This window comes from Alexandromys fortis, unplaced genomic scaffold, assembly GCF_014885135.2.
Source record: "Alexandromys fortis isolate MF-2015 unplaced genomic scaffold, M_Fortis_MF-2015_v1.1 scaffold_82, whole genome shotgun sequence".
Lineage (NCBI taxonomy): Eukaryota > Metazoa > Chordata > Mammalia > Rodentia > Cricetidae > Alexandromys > Alexandromys fortis.
This window is the reverse complement of record NW_026067963.1, coordinates 4,731,902-4,753,379: the sequence shown is the minus strand read 5'-3', so window position 1 is coordinate 4,753,379 and position 21,478 is coordinate 4,731,902. Positions and strand designations below refer to the sequence as shown.

General features: G+C 39.7%; 2 protein-coding genes and 1 non-coding gene across 4 annotated transcripts in view; 2 read left to right on the top strand and 1 right to left on the bottom strand.

The window, feature by feature from the left end:
- Mnat1 (MNAT1 component of CDK activating kinase) overlaps positions 1–21,478 on the bottom strand; it is a 120,275-nt gene that overhangs the window by 79,437 nt on the left and 19,360 nt on the right. For both annotated transcript variants that reach the window (XM_050153691.1, XM_050153689.1), the window contains exons 2-3: positions 5,977–6,129; positions 3,653–3,726 (exon numbers count right to left, since the gene is read on the bottom strand). In XM_050153691.1, the coding sequence (XP_050009648.1) occupies positions 3,653–3,726; positions 5,977–6,129 (227 nt within the window). The remainder of the gene's footprint in view (positions 1–3,652; positions 3,727–5,976; positions 6,130–21,478) is intronic.
- LOC126508449 (60S ribosomal protein L29-like) lies at positions 2,513–3,005 on the top strand. Its single transcript, XM_050153692.1, has one exon. The coding sequence runs from the start codon at positions 2,515–2,517 to the stop codon at positions 2,959–2,961; it is 447 nt and encodes a 148-aa protein (XP_050009649.1). The 5' UTR covers positions 2,513–2,514; the 3' UTR covers positions 2,962–3,005.
- LOC126508468 (U6 spliceosomal RNA) lies at positions 5,682–5,784 on the top strand. The gene has a single exon (XR_007593835.1). It is a non-coding gene; the product is annotated as a U6 spliceosomal RNA (small nuclear RNA).

Sequence of the window (21,478 nt, the reverse complement as noted above, 5' to 3'; positions counted from 1 at the left end):
TTTTGGTTTTTCGAGACAGGGTTTCTCTGTGGGTTTGGAGCCTGTCCTAGAACTAGCTCTGTAGACCAGGCTGGTCTCGAACTCACAGAGATCCGCCTGCCTCTGCCTCCCGAGTGCTGGGATTAAAGGCGTGCGCCACCATCGCCCGGCCACTCCAGGGTATTCTTTATCTCCTGTTTGTAACTCAAGACCTAAGTCTTGACTTCAGCTCCTCCCTCCATGCCTTTACTCCACCATCATGGACTCTGACCCTCTGGAACTATAAGCTCAATTAAACTCTATCTTTCATAAGTTATCTTGGATATAGTGTATCAACTGAGTAATATGCTAATGCCTAGTTTTTAATAGGAGTTCAGCTTCTTTCTTATATAAATTATAACTACCATCTACAGTGCTGTTTCCACTTTTTTAAAGGAAGAAAAAGCACCCAGTTTCCCAGACTTATACAGTATCAGTCTAAACTGCATAAAATAATAAGCACAATTGATGTAAGAAAGCTTGATCACTGGTGCAAATAATTCATGGTGCATAACTGAACTAGAGAGCAGAGCAGAGATGGACTTGAGGACATCTTTTAATGGGAAGCATTTACTATGCATCATTATGCTTTGGCTTGAGTCAGCACAGTCTATGGAAGGACAAGGAAATGTCAGCTGCTCCAATGAGACAATTAACTAGACATTGGTTCAGAGTGTCTATATACTTTACAGATATAGCCTCATTAAATATATATATAATGACACAATCTTTTCAAATCAAATGCACTGGTCTAAAGGCTCATATCTGACGAATTATTATGGGGTAAGATGGTGGCTCACTGGGTGAAGTGCTTGCTGTTTGAGCACAAGAACCTGAGTTTGGATCCCCGCAATCACACAGAACCCAAGGCACAGCAGCATAGACCTTGTAATCCCAGTACGGGCATTCAGAGACAGGAAAAATCCTGGGGGCTTGTTCACCAGCCAATCTAGCCAATAGGTGAGCTCCACATTCAGCAAGGGACCCTGTCTCAAGAAAGAAAGTGGACAATGACAGAAGACATCCAACATTGACTCTAGCCTCCACATGCACACACACACACACACACAGAAAAAGGGAAGGTATTACAGGTCAGGGGTGATGGCGCATGCCTGGAATCTCAGACTCTGGGAAGCAGAGGCAGGACGACTTTGCAAGCTCAAAACCAACCTGACCTACAAAACAGTTATCAGAACATCCAAGGCCACACAGAGAAACTTCATCTCAAAGAAAAGGAAGAAAATATACATGTTGTATAGTCACAAAATCCAAGCTTACTCTGTCCCATTACTAGCACCATGACCCTGTGGGCCCCAGGTTGCTCACTCCCTCACATTAGTTCATATCACAGAAAAAGAGATACATAAATAGGCTCAACCAGAACGCCATGAAAAATCAAGGTCCCCTTGCTGTTTCAGCCCTTAAACCTGGTCCGCAGTTTCTTTGTCCTTCAGTTTTCTTTAGCTACCTAGAATACTTGGCTAGAACTGTAACAGTGTTTTCAACTTGCCCTCTTTTACCTGCTTTGTATCACCAGAGTCCTGACTAATCATGACAACTTTAGGATGTATGTAAACCATTTCTTGTGGCGGAAAGCCTCCTGCTTGTTCTATACCTGAGTATCTTCCTGGTCTGTCCCTAAGGTGCCCCTTTGCATCAATACATTCTACCATCTTCCTAGTCAAGCCCACACTACTCAGGTTGCTAATACACACAAAGCACATGAGTGCACTGAGAATGAAAAGGCAACAGTGCTAAGCTACTAAAATACATCAGAAAAAAATTTAGATTATGTTCTGCACATGCTTCTACTATGGCATAGCAAATACCATAGACACTATAGAAAAATCCTGATAGGAAAGAGATATCTAGACTTTCCCAGAAGGAAATTTTGAAAAATTGTAATATTAATACCTAAATAATTTGAATTTTTTAATTTGTCACATATAAAAACCTGATGATTTTTTTATTCTATTTTAATAACAAAGTTGTGAACTGGGAGAATAAGATGACTATTTGATCCTCACTGTTTCATAGGCTATACCCTTTTATCATTTCCAAATCTGCACTTTGTAATAAATACAGTAACTTTTTGTTTTATAGTAACTTGTTTAATGTGTGCTTTACATTGGTTTATTTAGTGCACATGTGTAGTGGTCAAACAACTTGGAGAGTTGGTTCTCTCCTTCCACTTTGTGGGTCCCAGAATGGAACTCAAGTCTTCAGGTGTGGTAGCAAGCTGAGTCATCTCAACAGCTTCAATTATCACAACTTTAAAAAAAAATCTTAATTTTTAATTAATATATCAAAACTCCCATACCTTTTAATAGTTCTGAAATTCTCTTTAGCAAAACAGAAACAAGGCTTAATCCCTAACCAGCACTGGAAGTGAGAGAAGCTAGGAGACACAACACTCTTTTGGGAGGAAAACACCTTATGACTAACCACATTGAAAAGGAGTTCTCGGGTTCGGGAGCCACCGATTACAGTCCAGCCATGGCCAAGTCCAAGAACCACACCACACACAACCAGTCCCGGAAATGGCACAGAAATAGCATCAAGAAACCCCGGTCACAAAGATACGAATCTCTCAAGGGGGTCGACCCCAAGTTCCTGAGGAACATGTGCTTTGCCAAGAAGCACAACATGAAAGGCCTGAAGAAGATGCAGGCAAATAATGCAAAGGCCATGAGGGCCCGTGCGGAGGCCATCAAGACCCTGGTGAAGCCCCAGGTGGTGAAGCCCAAGATGCCAAAGGGCCCCAACTGCAAACTCACCCATCTTGCTTTCATTGCTTACCCCAAGCTTGGGAAGCGAATTAGAAGCTACATGGCCAGGGGTCGTGGGCTCCAAAAAACAAAGCCCAAGGTTCAAGCCAAGGCAGAGGCCTCAGCTGCAGCTCAGGTTCCCAAAGGTGCCCAGGCCCCTGTGAAGGCCCCATAAAAAAGATCTCAGTCTGCCAATGTGAAGACAGATGGACTGGTGTGAAAATCTATACAGTATTTGCAGATGATCAGGACCTTATGCTGTTTTTACAAATAAACTTGAGGCAAGTTCTGTTTAAAGAAAAAGAAAGAAAGAAAGAAAGAAAGAAAGAAAGGAAGGAAGGAAGGAAGGAAGGAAGGAAGGAAGGAAGGAAGGAAGGAAGGAAGGAAGAAAGAAAGGAAGAAAGAAAAAAGGAGTTCTCAGATCATTCTGTCTGCCTGGAAAACACTGACTAAAAAATGCTACTGCAAAGTCTTCCCAACCTACTATTCCACAGAAGCATAAACAGTAAAAACATTCTTATCTTTTGTTATTGCAGACAAAGTTAACAGAAATCCTACAAAGTAAGTCAAAGTATTCCCTTTTGCTAAAACTGCTTTGGTAGAGCTGGTAATGTGGACACACCCTTCTCCCCAGCTAAAAGCTATTCCCTCTATAATAATTCCTCTAAGACAAAATTACTTAAGAATACCCATTAATTTGTATGATTTAAATTTGACATATGTGATTCAATTGTAAAGGAAAGAAACCTATAAATATGGGCTACCAGAACAAAACCATCAAGAGTCTTTTGTGCGAGATACTGTCTAGGCATCTAAAAGGTCGTCAGCACACTATCCAAAGACTAGCACATCAAATTTAAACATACCAATTTCCTCCACTTCTTCCAGGAAATCATTATACTCTCTTAGACTAGGAAAATCTTCTTCTCTTTTATTATATCTACAGAGAAAAAAATTCAAGTATTACATATGATTGAAGACCATCTTATATAAGCAGCTTGCTCATTCCTACTTAACTCATACATGGTACAGAGACAGCAATGGTGTACTGTGTGAAACCCGGTTTCCTTGATGCTGGTTTATACTAGACTGAGAACGCAAGCTGGTTTTGAGAGAGGGGAGGTTTGTTGGGCTGACTTTGGTCTTGTTTTGTTTTTCTGGGGTGTGGAAGGTTGATTTTTGTTCAAGATAAGCATGTGTTCTACCACCGAGCTATGCATGCAACCCAGAAACACTGTTCTGAAAATTCTTAGGATTACAAAGACGATGTAGCATCAGGAGAGAATGCTATCACAGGATACTTCTTAAAGAACTTAAGGAAAGAGATTTAATGAGGTGCTTCAGGGATGTGAAATGAACTTAAGTTAGAAATTAAAATTTTATTATTTATTTATTTATTATAGTCATTAAGTCCAGAAAACCAAAGCTCAAATGAAAAAAAAAGACTCGATGGTTTTTCATGACAAATAGTAACCTTTAAAAAAAGCATGTCACAAAATATATAGATATTGTAATGTACCTGTGAATAACAAAAGGTGACTCCTTGAAGTAGCACAAGTAAAGATCAGCTGGTGACTGATAAAGTATAATCGATTCAGCATCTAGGAAGATGTCACTAAGCCATTAGTAAAATGTACGCCCCCAACACAATAACTGAGAGGGGCTGGAGAGGTGGGTCAGCGGTTAGGAGCCATGCTGTGCTCAGGATAGCCAGGTCACAAGAAAAGGAAATGGAAGTGTTACAGCCCTTTCGTCCACCTTCCTTCTCTATGCCCTTGCAGAACTTCCAGCAGCAAAATGCTAGCCAGAGCATCTGAGGCCCACCATCTCTGTGGTCTGTTGCGGGCACTATGAGGAAGAATTTGCCACTTTCAGTGGGAAACAGTGGTGACTACTGGCTATGAGGACCCTGTACTGTGGATCTGGATTTGCTGCTCCTTCCTTTATAGTAAAACACCGACTACTTAAGAAACAAGGATGCTGAATTCACTCTTTTAACAGATATAAAGAATGTTTAAGAGGAAGATTAAACTCTTGAATTCTTATACTAGATAAGATTGAAAATAAACTAATAACTTGAAAAAAAGAAAGAAAAACAAATCTGAAATCCTCTGAAGCCCTGAGTTCAGTTCCCAGCACCCACGTCTGAGGTTTACCACTGCTTGTAACTCCAGCTTTGTGTGGATCCAACGCGACAGCTCTAGCTCCCAGAGCACCAGCATGCAGATGTGCACACACAAACACTCACAGACAGACAATATAAAAATAAGCCAGGTGGTGGTGATACACACCTTTAATCCCAGGCACGTGGGAAGGCAGAGGCAGGCGGATCTCTGAATTTGAGGCTAGCCTGGTCCACAGAGCCAGTGTCAGAACAGCCTGGGATATGCAGAGAAACCATGCAGGGGCGGGGGAGTCTATCACAATTTAGCTTTGTGGCTCAGAGGTAGAGTCCATGCTTAGAGTACCCAAGGCATTACATTCAATCCTCCAACACCAAAAACAAAACAAAACCTTAAGAAAACGTATTAATTTAAAAATAATAAAATACCTATAACAAAGGGGGCAAATAAATGAAACTCAAAACTACTAACAAATCATAAAAATGTAGCCACATGCATGCCAAAATAAAGTACAGCTAATATTTTAGTGTCTCTAAATGAGCTTCAAATTGAAACTTAAATGTTCTCACGAGTCCTTACAGTAAATCTGGTGTTCACTACTTTATTTTCTATCCCCTTAATATCCTACACTATTTTACTAGTAAGCCTCATGAGAACAAGGTTGACAGCTCTTACACACCATATTTTAATTACTGCTAATACATATAACACAGGTATTTGCTAATTAAATAATAGCAAATGAATAAACTGTGAAAACACCAAGAAAGTTCTCGTGCTCATTTCAGCAGCACAAATACTAAAACTGGAACAACACATAGAAAATTAGCATGGCCCCTGCACCAGGATGACATGCAAATTCATGAAGACAGTTCTTTAACAAAGGGTAGATGGTATAGTTACCATAAACTTAACAAATTTTGTAAAGTAAGTGTATAGCTGATTTTTATAACTACTTTGTTATTTGCCAATTCGTCCAAGCCGATATGAGCAGATAACGATGATGACTACTGAGATAACTGTCCAAGCTGTCTTTGCTGGCCAGACCCTCAGCAGTAAATAACACTTACATCTTCAGCACTTTTTTCCGAATCTCAACCTCCTTGTCAACAGTGGGATCTTCAAAGAGCTGCACCCTGAAGTTGCTCTTTCTCAGTGGAGTGCCACACTCAGGACAGTTCCCAGCTCCTCTCACGAACAGTAAATCCACACAACTCTCACACCTGTAAAGAAGCACATGTAGCATTATAGCAATAGTTGTAAAGCAAGAAGTGGTCAGGAGTGTGGAAGGGAGTTGATGGAGACAGGAAGAATTAGAGCGGGGAGAGGAAGGGATGAAATGATGCAAACAAGGTACTCAATGTATGAAATTCTCAAAAGTAAATAAATTTTAAATGACAGAAAACACAGCATTTAAGGTAGTCTTCAAATCTACAAGCTTAAACAATCTGCCTATCAGGGAAAGACTGAAGATGGGAGATAAAAATTTCATGGCTACTTATAATTTTACAAAAAATAAAACTTCGGAATATAACCTTTATTTGGCAATTCCTTTTCAGACACAGATAACTGAAGAGATACTAGTTATAGAAATGTCAAAGGTGACTAAATTGAGAGGACTAAGATTCAGGGGAGGAGAACAGGAAATGGGGAGGGAAAATCTTCCCAATGCACTGTCAAGTCTCTTTATAATAAGCTGAGCATCCCAAACCAGAACCCCAAAACAGGACTGGAGAGATGGCTCAGTCATAAGGTGCTCACTGTGTAAGCATGAGGGCACAGGTTTGGACTTCCGGTGCCCACATACAGGTGGGGTATGGTGGCATGCTACTGTAGTCAAGTACTGAGGAGGCTGAAACCAAGGCGGATTCTTTGACACTCACTAGCAAAACGGCCTAGACATCCTGTGAGCCCCAGATTCAGTGAGAGACCTCGTTTCAAAACATAAGGTAAAAAACAATTGAAGAAGACACCCACCACTGGTCTCTGGCCAAAATACACACACACACACAGACTAAAATGTTCAGAAAACTGAAATGTTATAATGTTGCCTTGACACTGAGCAGAAAATTCCACATCATAAAACTATTTCATATACTAAATTACTAAAAACATTACATAAAACCATGTTTGGGTTTTGTATACATAAGAAACAAACAGATATAGTGTTTAAGTATGAATCTCAACTATCTGTGGCAGTGCATCCTATAAATCCCAGCACACAGGAAGTCAAGACAGGACCAGAAACACAATGTCATCCTTAGCTATTTAACAAATTTGAGGTCAGTCATATTTTTTGTAAGAAAACTTGAATCTCACATTGCTTGACTGCAGGTAATAAGTAAATATTATGAAAAAAAATGAAATAACAGGAGAGAAAGAGATTTTTTTTTTTTTTAGACAGTCTCATTGTGTATACCTGGCTGACTCTCTGTGTAGACCAGGCTGGCCTTAAACTCATAGTGACTCTGCCTTCCAAGTATGAGGACAAAAGGTGTGCACCACAGCCATCACACCCAACAAGAAAGAGAAATCCTTACAAATAAGAGCAAAACATTTTCGGCTGTAGGAAGTCTTACAGCCAGTGGTTATCCGCCCACTGGGGCATGGCCTCTTATACTTGATATGCTGATGTAGAGAATGTGTCCAGCCTCTTTGTCCAGCCTCTCTGTTCAGGTTGCAGATTTCGGTTTCTGATCTCCATTTCAGCAGAGGATTCTGATTTGGGAGTCTACCCCTAAATAAATAACCATCTATTTCTCAATTCTGAGCTAGTGTGGGATTTCTTTTAAGTGTCCTTCTTCATTTTTCCAAGTAAGTATTTGACGTCAGTGATAAATGGAATCAGAAAAGTGAAAAAGGGTATAAGAATTTTCAAATACTAAGTGCGATGACACATGCCTATAATTCTAGTGTATCGAGGCAGAAAGACCATTGTTCAAGACTAGCATTATAGATAGCTCCAAGCCAGCCAGGGCTACAGACAAGACCCTGTCTCAAGAAGACTAGAAAGAAAAGAAGGGAGGGAGGGAGAGAGGGAGGAAGGAAGGGAGGGCGGGCGGGCAGGCATTGAATTGAGGCCTGCTTACAGTTTCAAAGGTCTAGTCCATTATCACTAGGAAGCACGATGCGCACAAGCAGAAATGGTGCTGGAGAAGTCGCTGAGAGCTACAACCTGATCTTTTGAGGAAGAAGGAGAGTCAGGGTTTGGCACGGGCTTTTTTCAAAAGCCTATCCCAGTGACACATTCCTTCAACAAGGTTATCCTCCTAATCCTTTCAAATAGTGCCACTCCCTGGTGACCAAGCATTCAGATCTAAGAGCTTAGGGGCCATTTTTACTCAAACCACAAATGGCTTTAAAGAATAAAGCCAGGAGGGATATCCAAACAGAGATATAGAGAGAAAGTAGATGAAGTCAAAGAGACACCATGTAGCTGCTGAAGAAAGACACCACCACCAAAACCTTACCGGTAGGCCACAACCTTGTGATGATACACAGGATAATAGAAATGGGTTAATTTAAGATCTAAGAGTTAGTTAATAAGAAGCCTGAGCTAGTAGGCCAAACAATATTGTAATTAATATAGTTTCTGTGTGATAATTTGGGTATGGGCGTCTGGGAACAAAAGAGCCGCCTCCTGCTACAGCTACACTGCTTTAAAACCAAAATAATCGAAACAGAATTGCTGTGGGGTAGTTGAATGTTAAAATGTGTGATTAGGATAAATAGGACCCTAGGTTCAATTCCTGCACTCTTCTGTCTCTTTCAGGAAAGCGCAGAAAAAAACTACTTTTTCTGAGATGCGCTGGCTTTGCCCACATGAATGGATGTGCAGCAGTCATGCATGATGTCTATGGAAGTCAGAAGAAGGTGCTGGATCTCCTGAAAATGCAGTCATGACCAGTTCTGAAATACTATATGGCTGGGAACTGAACCCAAGTCTACTGCATGATTTTGACCACTAAAACATCTCTCCAGTCCCAACAAGCGACTTTAGAATTTTCTTACCCTATTTTTTTTTATTTTAATCTATCTATTTGCTTATTTACTTAATTTATTTGGGGGCTCAGGACTGAAACCAGGGCTCTGAGCATGCTAAGCACATTGTCTGAACTACATTCCCAGACTTTCTTTCTCTGAGTTTACCTGAAAAAAGAATATCAAATACCCTTAATGTTTAAACAACATGAGGTATACAGAAAAAAACAAAGCTTTAATTCATTCTGCTCCACATCTTGCTTCTAACAACCTGCTGATTTTGTTTATGTAGGCGCATCTTTTTCTATGTATTTATAGACTATAGACATGAAAACTAGACACATGAAAAGAACGTAAGAAAAGTTGGTAATTGCCAGTTGTATTTTCTGGCAGCAAAACCAACAGGTCAGCAGCATGTGCTATGATAATCCTGGGAATTCTTTCAAACAAAATCTTAAATTTTACAGAACACAAGAAAAGGTGCTGAAAAGGTCTAAATCGTCAGTATTATATACACTTCCGAAGACATACTTAACATTTTTCCTTTATTTTTTTAAAGACCAAGATGACACCCTTCCCCTTCCCCTCTGACATTTATTGTCAGATTTTATTTTATTTCATGAAAAAAACTGAGGCCAGGGGTGGAGCCCACATCTGTAAATTCTAGAACTTGGGAGGCTGAGGCAGGAGTATGGTGACCTCTCCTGCCTACCGGGGCTACATGGTGACCTCTAGGAAAGCCTAGAGCTTTATATTAAATGAGCTTCTATAATAAGCAGGTTTGCAGAGTAAAATCCTACCTGAAAACCTTCTACCTGCTCTGTTGGTCAACAGCCTGTTAGTCCCTTCCTGGTCCGGCTTTCTTTGGCTTCATTAGTGCAGCATCTAGCTTCTCCTGCTCCCAGTCCTAGTCAACCCAAGCTTTTACCAAACAGAAACCACAGAGAAAATGCCTGCTTGTGCCAGTTATACTAAAAGCAAAACAGTTTCTGACCCCCCCCAAAACGTATTAATTACTTTTTCTTTTTTTTTATTGCTTTGATAGCACTATATACTTTTCTCTACTCCCCTTTCCCCTTCTACTCTCTCCCATAACCCCAATGCTCCAAATTTACTCAGGAGATCTTGTCTTTTTCTATGTCCCATATAGTTTAGATCCATGTATGTCCTCATTGATGTCTGGGTTCTCTGGGATTGTGAATTGTAGGCTGGCTTTTCTTAGCTTTATACCTAGAAGCCACTTACGAGTGAGTACATATGATATTTGTCTTTCTGGGTCTGGGTAACCTCACTCAATATGATGTTTTTTAGATCCACCCATTTGCCCACAAATTTCAAGGTGTCATTGGTTTTTTTTTCTGCTGTGTAGTACTCCATTGTGTAAATGTACCACATTTTCCTTATCCATTCTTTGGTTGAGGGGCATTTAGGTTGTCTCCAGGTTCTGACTATGACAAACAATGCTGCTATGAACATAGCTGAAACATGTCCTTGTAGTCCTTGTGGTACAACTGAGCATCCTTTGGGTACATGCCCAAAAGTGGTATTGCTGGGTCTTGAGGAAGATTGTTTCCTAATTTTCTGAGAAACCACCACACTGATATCTAAGGGGCTGTACCAGCTTGCACTCTCACCAGCAATGGAGGAGTGTTCCCTTTACCTCACATCCTCTCCAGAATAAGCTGTCATTAGTATTTTTGATCTTGGCCATTCTGACAGGTAAAAGATGGAATCTCAGAGCTGTTTTGATTTGCATGTCTCTGATGGCTAAGGATGTTGAGCACTTTCTTAGGTATCTTTCAGCCAGTTGAGATTTGTCTGTTAAGAGTTATCTGTTTAGGTCTGTACCTTATTTTGTATTGGATTATTTTATATTAATTACTTTTAAAACCAAAACTAAACCCACATGCAAGTGACTGAGTAGACCATGTAAAAAACATTCACTTAAAACATATTAATAACAGAAATAAAACAGCTAAACTGAACACTAGCAAAACACAGAAGGTAAGCCAATGGCTGTGATCAGAGATTCTTCCCCAAGGCACCAAACACAGCAACAAAAGAAAAAGAGAGACCATCTGAATTTTATCAAACTTTTAAGAATTGGTACAGCAGGGGTTGGAGAGATGACTCAGCAATAGGAGCACGTGCTGCTCTTCGAGAGGACTGGAAATCAGTTCCTGGCACTCAGATCAGCTATCTCACACACCAAAACTACAGTTCCAGGAGATCTGAAGTAATCCCCTGGCCTCTGCAGCCACCTATACACATGACACACATACATTCTTTTAAGTCTTCTTTTTTTTTAAGTATTTGCACAGGAGCTAGGTGTGGTGGCACACCACTTTAATGCCAGCATCAGTAGGCAGTTCTCTGAGGTAGAGGACAGCCTGGTCTACAGAACAAGTTCCAAGACGGGTGGGACTACACAGAAACTTCATCTCAAAAAGAAAAAGAGAGAGAGAGAGAGAGAGAGAGAGAGAGAGAGAGAGAGAGAGAGAGAGAGAGAGAATTTGTGCAGTAGAGGATATTACTCAGAAGTAAAATGACAATCTACAAATGCAAAGGGCAAAGGTAAAGGTCTGCTGTTCAGAACATATGAAGAAACCCTACAGATCAGGAACAAAAAGATCATAAAAACCCCCAAATCCAAAAAGACAAACCACCAAAGGTACATAAAAAAATGCCCATGATTAGTCATTAGAGAAAAAAGCAAATTTAACTGTAACATCATTTTATTCGTACAAGGATAACTATAATTTTAAAAAGTACAAGTGTCAGCAAGAACATAGAGAAATCCAATCCCTTGAACATTACCAGTGCAGATGTAAATGAGTTCACCTGTTATGGGAAAGAGCTTGTGGTTCCTCAAGATGAATAGGATTTATTACATGACCAAGCAATTCTGCTCCTGATTATAAACCCCAAAACAGGTGCTCAAACAAATGCATGTGCAAGCATGTTCACAAACAGCAGTGTTCACAACAACCAAAAGGAAGACAGAACCCAAATGTCTGCCAACAGATGAACAGAAGAACAAATTGTGGTATGTAAACACAATTGAATCATTCAAGCAGAGAAAGAACCTGAGAAAACATATGCCAAGTGAAAGGAGTAAGAATTTACAAAAGGCCACATATTACACAATCCTGCTTTGTGCGAGAAATAGAATAGGCAAGAAATCAGGCTGGTAGTTACTAGAAATGGGGTTAAAAACTAACTGCTTAACAGATAAGGGTTTCTTTCGGTGGTGCTAAAAATGTTTTAGAGTTAGAAAGGTGATATGTGCACAATACATAAATATATAAATTGCACTGAATTCTTCATTTTAAAATGGTTGTAATTTATTTATATTTATTCATTTTATGTGGGAGGTTTTTAAGACAAGTGTCTCACTCTCTAGTCTAGGCTAGTCTTGAATTCATTATGTAGTCCAGGCTGACCTCATGGCAATCCTCTTGCCTCAGCCTCCCACCCAGTTCCTGGGATTATTAGACATGATTTACTATGACCAGTTCTGAATTTTGTTTTCATCTTAAAATTTTACAGACAGAGGTGGAGGCATGTGCTTATAGTCTCTTCTGCTTTGGAGGCCGATGCAGGAGGATCACTAGCTCAGGAGTTTAAGTTTAGAAACGTATCAAGATCCTTTAAAAAAAGAAGACAGATGGGGGGGAGGGAGGGAGGGAGGGAGGGAGGGAGGGAGGGAGGGAGGGAGGGAGGGAGGGAGGGGTTTATGGTGTCAAATGTAACCTAGCACTCAAGAAGTTGAGACAAAAAGATCTCAAATTCAGGAGGAAATAAAGAAAAGCTCATTTTTAACAAAGAAGGAAAACATCTGGAAAGGACTACCAGAGCTGCGGGCCAGTAGAAGGCAGGTTTTGAGATAGGGTCCTGCTCTATATTAGCTTGCAGCAGGGGTATCTTTTGATTACCCTGCACCCAGGCAACCTTACCTCTGCCATGCTAACTCAACTGTAAGTTTTCCATAAGTTACAGGTTCAGAAACGCACCAGGTACTTACTATGCTCTCAGAGAACATTAACTATGACAACAATCACTCAAGGAACCAATTGGGACCAGAGTTCAAAGGCACACTAGTAGCAAGAATCATAAATATAAAAGTATCCAGAAGAAATAGGCTAATTTGAGCTGGGTCTTGAGAAATCTAATGGCCTTAAAGCACAAAATACTGACATTTCAAATTACAAAGCAGGGGTTGGGGATTTAGCTCAGTGGTAGAGCGCTTGCCTAGCAAGCGCAAGGCCCTGGGTTCGGTCCTCAGCTTCATAAAAAAAAAAAAAAAAAAAGACAAAATCAAATTACAAAGCATAAAGCACAGCAAAAATAAGAGCCATTATGCTCTCAATTTAGAAATACAACAATAAAAACAATATTTTAACAAAAAAGAAAAAAGAAAGTTCCTGTAAGGTAGTCATAGTCTTTTCCAATGATACTCTGAAAAACTAGGAGAATGTACATGCAAAAAGACTGAAGACAAGCCTCAAATGTTTCCTCAAACTTCCCTCAGGTCAACCTTTCTACAAAATATAATACTTTATCTTTAAAAAAAATCATGAAAACTTTACTTGTTAAAAAAAAGAAAACTTTACTTGTCTCTATAATGGTCCTTTTTTTTTAAATTGGAAAACACCTTCAAATAGGTATCAATTATTAAATTTTTTCCTTAGGTAAAATTGACAATCCAGGAAGATGTGCATGGATCCATTTACCACCAAAATATCAGCACACACCAAAGAAGTTTAAAAAGCATAAGAAAAGTGTGGCAAGATGGCTCATGCCTATAATCCCATCACATGGAAGGCTGAGACAGGAAGATTGTGAGTTCAGCACCAACCTGGACGACATAAGGTCATATGGTGAACTCCAGGATAACCTGGGCTATATGAGACTGTGTAACAAACACACACAAACAAAGACTCATGCATATCGAAGATTTTGACATAGGAATGACATAGCATTATAACCAATATGCAAAGGAATACTTCTCACTAAATGCTTGAGACACCATTGGCTTTCTAGATGAGGGGAAATATCTGCATACAAAAAATAAATTTCATGTGAACAAATAGATAAGAGAGAAAACTTTAAATTTTTATGAGATTATTGGAAGACATAATTATGACACTGGGGTAGGAACTTCCTAAAGGTAACTTAAAATTTTTAAATCATATAAAAAAGACTGATAATTTCCATTTTATACAAATTTAGCTTCTATGTGAAAGGGTGGGTACAATACTAGTGGAGGCCTTGCCACAAAGGCAAGGCAATTTTTCCATAGTACTTCAATTATTCAGACTATATATGGATTCTACAAATCAATCATAAAATGCTGTACAAAAATGAGTGGCTTATTCAAATTAAACTATCCAAAAAATACTTGTCTCTTAGAAAAGGATCTCTTTATAGCTAGGACAGCTCATTAAGAAGTCTTTCCTTTTTCCACGGGAAACTTTTTCAAGAGAGGAAAATCTACAGCCTCGATGCTGCAGTTCATTTCCTGGCCATTGCTGGCATCATCCCACTCTAGAGTTCCCTCATCCTCTGCCAACAGCTGCTGGCATGGCAACTTGCTATTATGTTTACCCAAACCCTTATCTCTGAAAGCCCTAATGCCTGATTCCACAGCCTTTGCAGGCTGTGGCTGCTACACTTGTATGATTAGCACAGCAATGGGTTTGGGAGCACCAGGAGACATTCCAGTGGCCCCCTTGAGTGCCAGGCATATTCTTCCCTGAACCCCTCATGATGACGAAGAAAAAGTCAGATACTCCTGCTAGCATGGTGACTCCTTTGCTTCCCTAGTAACCTTTCAGCACAAGGAGCCCCATGTGACTAGATAGCAGGCATGTCCTAAAGAAGCCCTCACTGTGTCTGTCCCATAGTGGGATTTCCCCTGATAGGAACACGACCTCTAAACTCACATAGCCTAAAGTTACCAAGTGAGAGCACCTACTCTGATCCCTGTGTTCAAGGATCCATGTATTGTATCTGCTCAGGACACCCAATAGTCATCCATATTAAGGTCACATTCAAGATATAAAAAGATACTGAAGGATGCTATCAACTCTTGTAGAAAATTGCCTTCAATCAGACACCTCAAAAGAAATTATGTGTGTGTGTTTTGTTTTTTGTTGTTTTTTTTTTTTCTGTTTTGAGAAAGCCTTGCTGCTTAACCCAGGATTTCTTCAAATTCGCCACCTGCTTCTGCCTTTGAGTGCTGGATTACAGATGTGTGTTACCAAGCCTGATTTTCAGCTGATCTTTAAGAGACAAAATTTTAACTTCTATATCAGAGGATTGTGGATAGAAGCAGTGAGTTGGATCAAAAGATTCATAAACTGAGACTCATTGCCTCAGTATAAAGTAGAACTCCTGGCAAGAAACAGTATAATACTCAAGATCCCACAATGGTGGATCAAAAACTGTAAATCCTCAGAAAGCAGTACTGGCTGTGGATAGAAAACCAAATCTACACCCAATGAACATGTTAAACTCAGACTACAGGGACAGCTGCACTCTGCAGAACAGAGAAGGCACAGTTTTATGTTTTACCTTGACTTTCCCTATTAAAGCCATCTAAAGGCTTCTGCCAGTACCATGTATGTATATCAAACTACACATCTAGGAACCGATTAAATGCCTCCCAGGTAAAAACAGAAACCTACTGTGAGCTAGACTTGAGTCAGGACTTACTATGCTCATCTGAGTCTTCTACTGTGCCTCATCCTAACAAGGAGGAAGGAGCAGCAGTTTGAGTCTGGAGATGTTAATGTCAATTTACATTGTATTCACAAATATTCATAGGTTTGCACCCACTCACTGAGGCTATGGGGCATAGTAAGACTGAATAGTGATTCTGGATTGTACAAAGAACCAAAACCAGCACACTTGTCAGCAAATTAGGCTCATGCTGTGGTTAAATCTCGAATGTCCTGCAAAGGCCTATGTATTAAAGGTGTTTATCCTCAGCCCATGGTGCTACTGAAAAGTCAAAGAGCCTATAGGGGGTGGGGCCTAATGAGAGAACTTCGGGTCTTCATGCTGTGATGGCAAGCACTTTACCACTGAGTCATCTCCCAAGGGGCTCTCTACACTTGTTGGCCACCAGGAATAAAAAGGTCTCCTCCACTACACACCCCTCCCATGATGTGCGCTATGCTACCACAGGCTTTAGCTCAGAACCCAGGAGCCATGACCTGAAACCTCTTTCAGAGTCAAAATGAGACTTTTACTCTTTTTAAGGGGATTTTCTCAAGTATTTTGTTATTCAGAAAGCTTATTAGCAGAGCCCAATAAAGAGCTTGAAGAGTGTATGGTTATATGGCAATCCTTGGGCTTGGCCAATAGAAATGGCCTCTACGGCAACTCCTGGAGCCCTGCCCATTAAATTCAACCAAGTCACATAACCATCTTATATGAATATTTCATTTATTGTCATATACTTTGCTTCAAATTCTAACCTTGCCACTAGAATACTTGTACAGATGACACACATACGTGTGTTACTAATGCAGTATTTTATTTCCTACAGATACCTGATGACACAGAAACAGACTGTATTGCCAACAAAGCCGAAAACATAGATGTTTTTATGTGGAGAGAACCATAAGCCTTTCCCATATATACTCTGGAATGAGACTGGCAGGGAGAACACAGGTTAAACCACAGCAATTTTAAAAATTCTTACATAGCCTAGCATGGAGACACATTATCATTAATCTCAGCATTCAGGAGGTAGAGGCATGTGGATTTCTTTGAGTTCTAAGCCATCCTGGTCTACATAGCAAGCTCTAGGGCAGCCAACTGCTACATAGTGAGAACGTGTCTCAAAATAAAACAAAATAAAATAAAAATCCTATATAAAAAATAAAAGGCTAAGGATAACATCACATACTTGTATTTCTAATAATCAGGAGAAAACAGGAGACAGGAATCCAGGGCCAGCCTTAGTTATATGGCAAATTCAAGGCCAACCTGGGCTACACAAGAACTTGTCTCAAATAAATAAATCAATTTTTAAAATAGCATTTGAAAATGTTAAGTCTTATACGTATGCAAAAGTACATAACATCAAGTCAAATGCCTGTATCTGGGTACATCCTTTAATCCAGGCAGAGGCAGGAGGATCTCTGTGAGTTCAAGGCCAGCCTGGTCTACAAGAGCTAGTTCCAGGACAGTTCCAAAGCTACAGAGAAACCCTGTCTAGAAAATTTTAAAAGAAAAAGGAGGAGGAAAAATAATCTCCAAAGATGAAGTAATGTGCCTACCTTCTTAAAGAAAAATGCTATATGTAAGCCAATGGAATTATAAAAAGAGAGAAACACACACATGACCTGGAGAACTCATTTCCTAAAGCTGTATCTTCACGTACTTTAGGGGGACAGGGACTGCTGTGCTGGCAATCAAATTCAGGGCTTCACACATGCTAGGCAAGTACTCAACCCCTGAGCCATACCCACCCGCAACCTCAGTTTCTGTCAAGTGTGGTATGCTTGCTTGCTTTCTGTCACACTCCCTCTCAGACCTACCACGTCTACCCACTTGCTAGTCAATCTTTCCTTACTGCCCTTACACTTTTAACAGTTCATAAGCCTTTCATTGCTTTTATCAAATTTCTAATGGCTTGAAATACCTATAATGTAGACAGAAAAGACTAAATGCCAGCTGATACATAGCCTATTGTTTACAAACTACTTACAAAAATAATGTTTTGGAGGCACAGTCTCATGCTAGGTAGCTTAGGTTGGCCTTAACAGCTTCTAGACCCACAAAGAACAGGACAAAGTGCAGCTTCTTTGTAGCTGGATTTTTTTTTTTCAGATAAGCTCTGTTTGCCGGCAGTGAGCAGAGGTGTAGCTCCTTTAAGAGAAGGCTTCCTGACTCAGCATTAGTAGCAAAAACTGCATGGCTTCTTTAAGAGATGACTTCCTGGTTTGTGTTGGCAACACAGCTCTGGCTCTTTCAGGAAGTACTGCTATAGAGCATTTAAATGGGGTTTGTAAGCAGAGTGCTACAAGCTGCAGAATGGTGACACAGACCCACGGCATCCCTGGAGCTGGGGCAGTGAACATGACTTGCAGAGGCGGTAAACATACCTCCATTATGTTGGACAGAGCAGAACCAACAGGCAAAGCTACAGAGTTAGTCCGAGCCACGCCTGCTTATCATTTAAAAACAAAACAAAAATCTCTCTTGGTCAGAAAATAATTACAGATACACAATAAGACAGATTCAGACCCCCCCCCCCCGCAAAAAAAAAAAGACCTCAAAATGGGTCACAGTGTTGGATAAATGTATATGGGTTTAGGAGAGAGAGAAGAAAGAGTACAAACAGTGATAGATTTGAGGAAAAAGTAACAGTTAAATAATTAAGTCACGTAGAGATGGGAAATACACAGAGAATCTGGATTATGCATATTATTGTGTTTTCTTTGAAATTTTTTTTTTTTGACTGCAGAGAAACATTTGATTCTGGGGACTGCTAAGCTAATCCTACATTATATTTTAAAGGTATCTTGACTTCAAAATTTGAGTCTAAGGATATGTTACTTTGAAAAAGAGGTTCTGCTTTTGTTTCCACAGAAGATGAGAACCTGTGGATTTCTTCAGGCTAATGTGGTTTGATAGAACAAGATCCCCAGAAAGGTCTCCATGAACCCTAAAAATATTTTGCCCAACAAACAACAGGAAGCAATTTGGAGAAAACTATGCCTAAATTTCCAAAATGATTATTTATAAAAGTTTATTTTCATTTAAAAGGAGTTAGGTTATAAATGGTTAAATGATCACAGTCAATTCTTTAAAAGAAACATTGATATGGACTTTGGTTTATTGATACAAATTTAAGGACAATTTTGCTATATTATATTTCTACTCTTGTTTATGGTATTATATTTATACAGCTTATTTAATAATGTAGTGTACAGTTAAAATTACAGATTAATAGATAGTTATTTATAGTAGTCAAACTTGTAGTCATGCTATGTTTTCTAGATACAGAGATATATTTCAGTTAGATAGAAAATCTTCAACACTTCAAAGACCTACATAATGTGGGAAGGTCATTTGTCAATCTGTTGTTTCATTGGTTAATCAATAAAAAAAAACTGCTTGGCCTGATAGGTCAGAAAATTAGGAAGGTGGAGTAGACAGAACAGAATGCTGGGAAGAAGGGAAGTGAGCCAGATGCCATGCCTCTCCTCTCCAGGGCAGATGCCATGGATTCAGCCGCCAGGTCAGACATGCTGAATTTTTCCCTGTAAGACACCACCTCGTGGTGCTACATGGATTATTAGAAATGGGTTAATCAAGATGTGAAAATTAGCCACTAAGAGACTGGAACTATTGGGCCAGGCAGTGTTTAAATGAATACAGTTTGTGTCTTGTTATTTCGGGGCATAAGCTAGCCAGGCAGCCGGGAGCTGGGAGGCAGGAAGCAGCCCGCCGCTCCATCTCCACCTACAGAATATGGCATTTGAAAGGTTTTAAAAACTTAGACTTTTCTCGACAATGAAACATGCCTGCTTCTGGCATCACTGATTACACTTCAGAGAGGTGGATGGGCACTGAAGAATCTCATTATGGAATTTGCCTTCGATGTGACAAGGCTAGCCATTTGGGCAAGAAACTGTCTTGCCTGGACTGCTTATAGGTATGTTGTATAAAGTGAACTTGTAGTACCCACAGAAAAATGACTGTTGAACTTGCCTAAAGGTGAGACAGGCCTTCAGGGTTCCTGCTTCATGAAAGAGTCTGCCAGACATTCTGCAGGACACAGAAGAAAGTGACTGACAAACTGCCAATACACAATACAGGCAAAACAGTCTTTCAAATTTCCTTCTTCTTGGAAAATTCTGCTGGATACATTGGGCCTGTAGACTGAAGATAGATGCCCCAATATTACAGAAGAACATTGGTGACTATCCAGGCAGCAAGATATCCCTGTTAATTCTAGAGTTTTGGAAGTTGCTTACAATGCATTTCCTGTTTACTTAGGTAATATTATATTCTTCTGGGGTCTTTGATGGAGTTGAAGACAGATAGTTATAGTTTTCCCTAGTTATGATAAAAGATAAATTATATATGAAACTTTCTAGATACAAATAGACTGTACATTGTAATTGTAATTTTTTTAACACCTGTTTTGTTATATATAATTTCACCTTGTTAAAGTTAAAAGCTTCCTTTTTATTTAGACAGAAAGGAGGAAATTATGTGGGATTCTCCTCCGTATGCTGTGAATATGTTTTATTACCACTGGCTAACAAAGAGGTGCTTTGGCCTATGGCAGGTAAGAATACAGCAAGGCAGGGATTCCAAGCTGAGATAGAAGAGGAAAGAAGCAGAGTCAGGTAGACAACAAGTAGCTGCTTAAGGAGAAAGATGCCAGAACATTATCAGTAGGCCACAACCTTGTGGTGATACATAAATTAATAGAAATGGGTTAATTTAGCCAGGTGGTGGTGGTGCACGCCTTTAATCCCAGCACTCGGGAGGCAGAGGCAGGTGGATCTTTGTGAATTTGAAACCAGCCTGGTCTACAAAAGCTAGTTCCAGGACAGGCTCCCAAAGCTACAGAGAAACCCTGCCTCGAAAAACCAAAAGAAAAAAAAAAGTTAATTTAAGATATAAGAGCTAGCTAGGAATATTCCTAAGCTATTGGCCAAAACAGTGTTGTAAATAGTTTCTATGTGATTATTCTGGTCTGGGTGGCCGGGAAACAAATGAATAGTCTCTGATTACAGTAACCAACCAATATGTGATTTGACTTAAGATGAAACCCATACCCAACACTGTTTGGGTGACCAAGGACAGAAACTTAAGCCCAGAGACCTAGGGTAAAAAGAAATATTACTGTTCTAAAATAAACAAACAAAAAAGTAGTGATAAAATGACTCCTAATACATCCTGCTATACACATACATTGTGCCTTGTTTAGCCATCATCAGAAAAGCTTCTTCCTGCAACAGATGGGGACAAATACGGAGACCCACAGTCAGACATCACATAAAGAATGATTGACCTTGGCATATCTCCATCAAATCCCTGTCTTCAGAACTCAGGAAACCTGTGCAAGTGAAAGAGGAAAGAGTATAAGAGCCAGAGGGGATGGTGGACACCACGAGAACAATGCTCTCTAACAGGGCTCATATGAACTCAGAGACTGAAGCAGCATATACAGGGCCTGAACTCCTCTATCTTTATATCATGGCTTCCAGTTTAGTGTTTTATAGGATTCCTGAATGTAGAAACAATTGGGTCTCTGATTCCTGTGCCTTCTCTTGGGCTCTTTTCCACTTGTTTGTCTATCTTGTCCAACTCTGATAGGTTAGTTATTGCTGTGTTTTATAATATTTTAATATATGATAGTATATTTTATTATTATCCCTTAGACACCTACTTGTTTTCTAATGAGACAGAGAAAAGAAGTAGATCCAGATGTGAAGGGAGGTGGGAGGAACTGGGGGTAAAGAGAGGGAAAACCATAATCAGGATATATATGTGAGGAAAAAAAATCTATTTTCAATAAAAGGGGGAAAGTGTCAAAATAATAATAATAAATATAAA

What these genes read in the sequence shown, in the direction of transcription:
- LOC126508449 (XM_050153692.1), top strand. Translation starts at nt 2,515, where the DNA reads ATGGCCAAGTCCAAGAACCACACCACACACAACCAGTCCCGGAAATGG.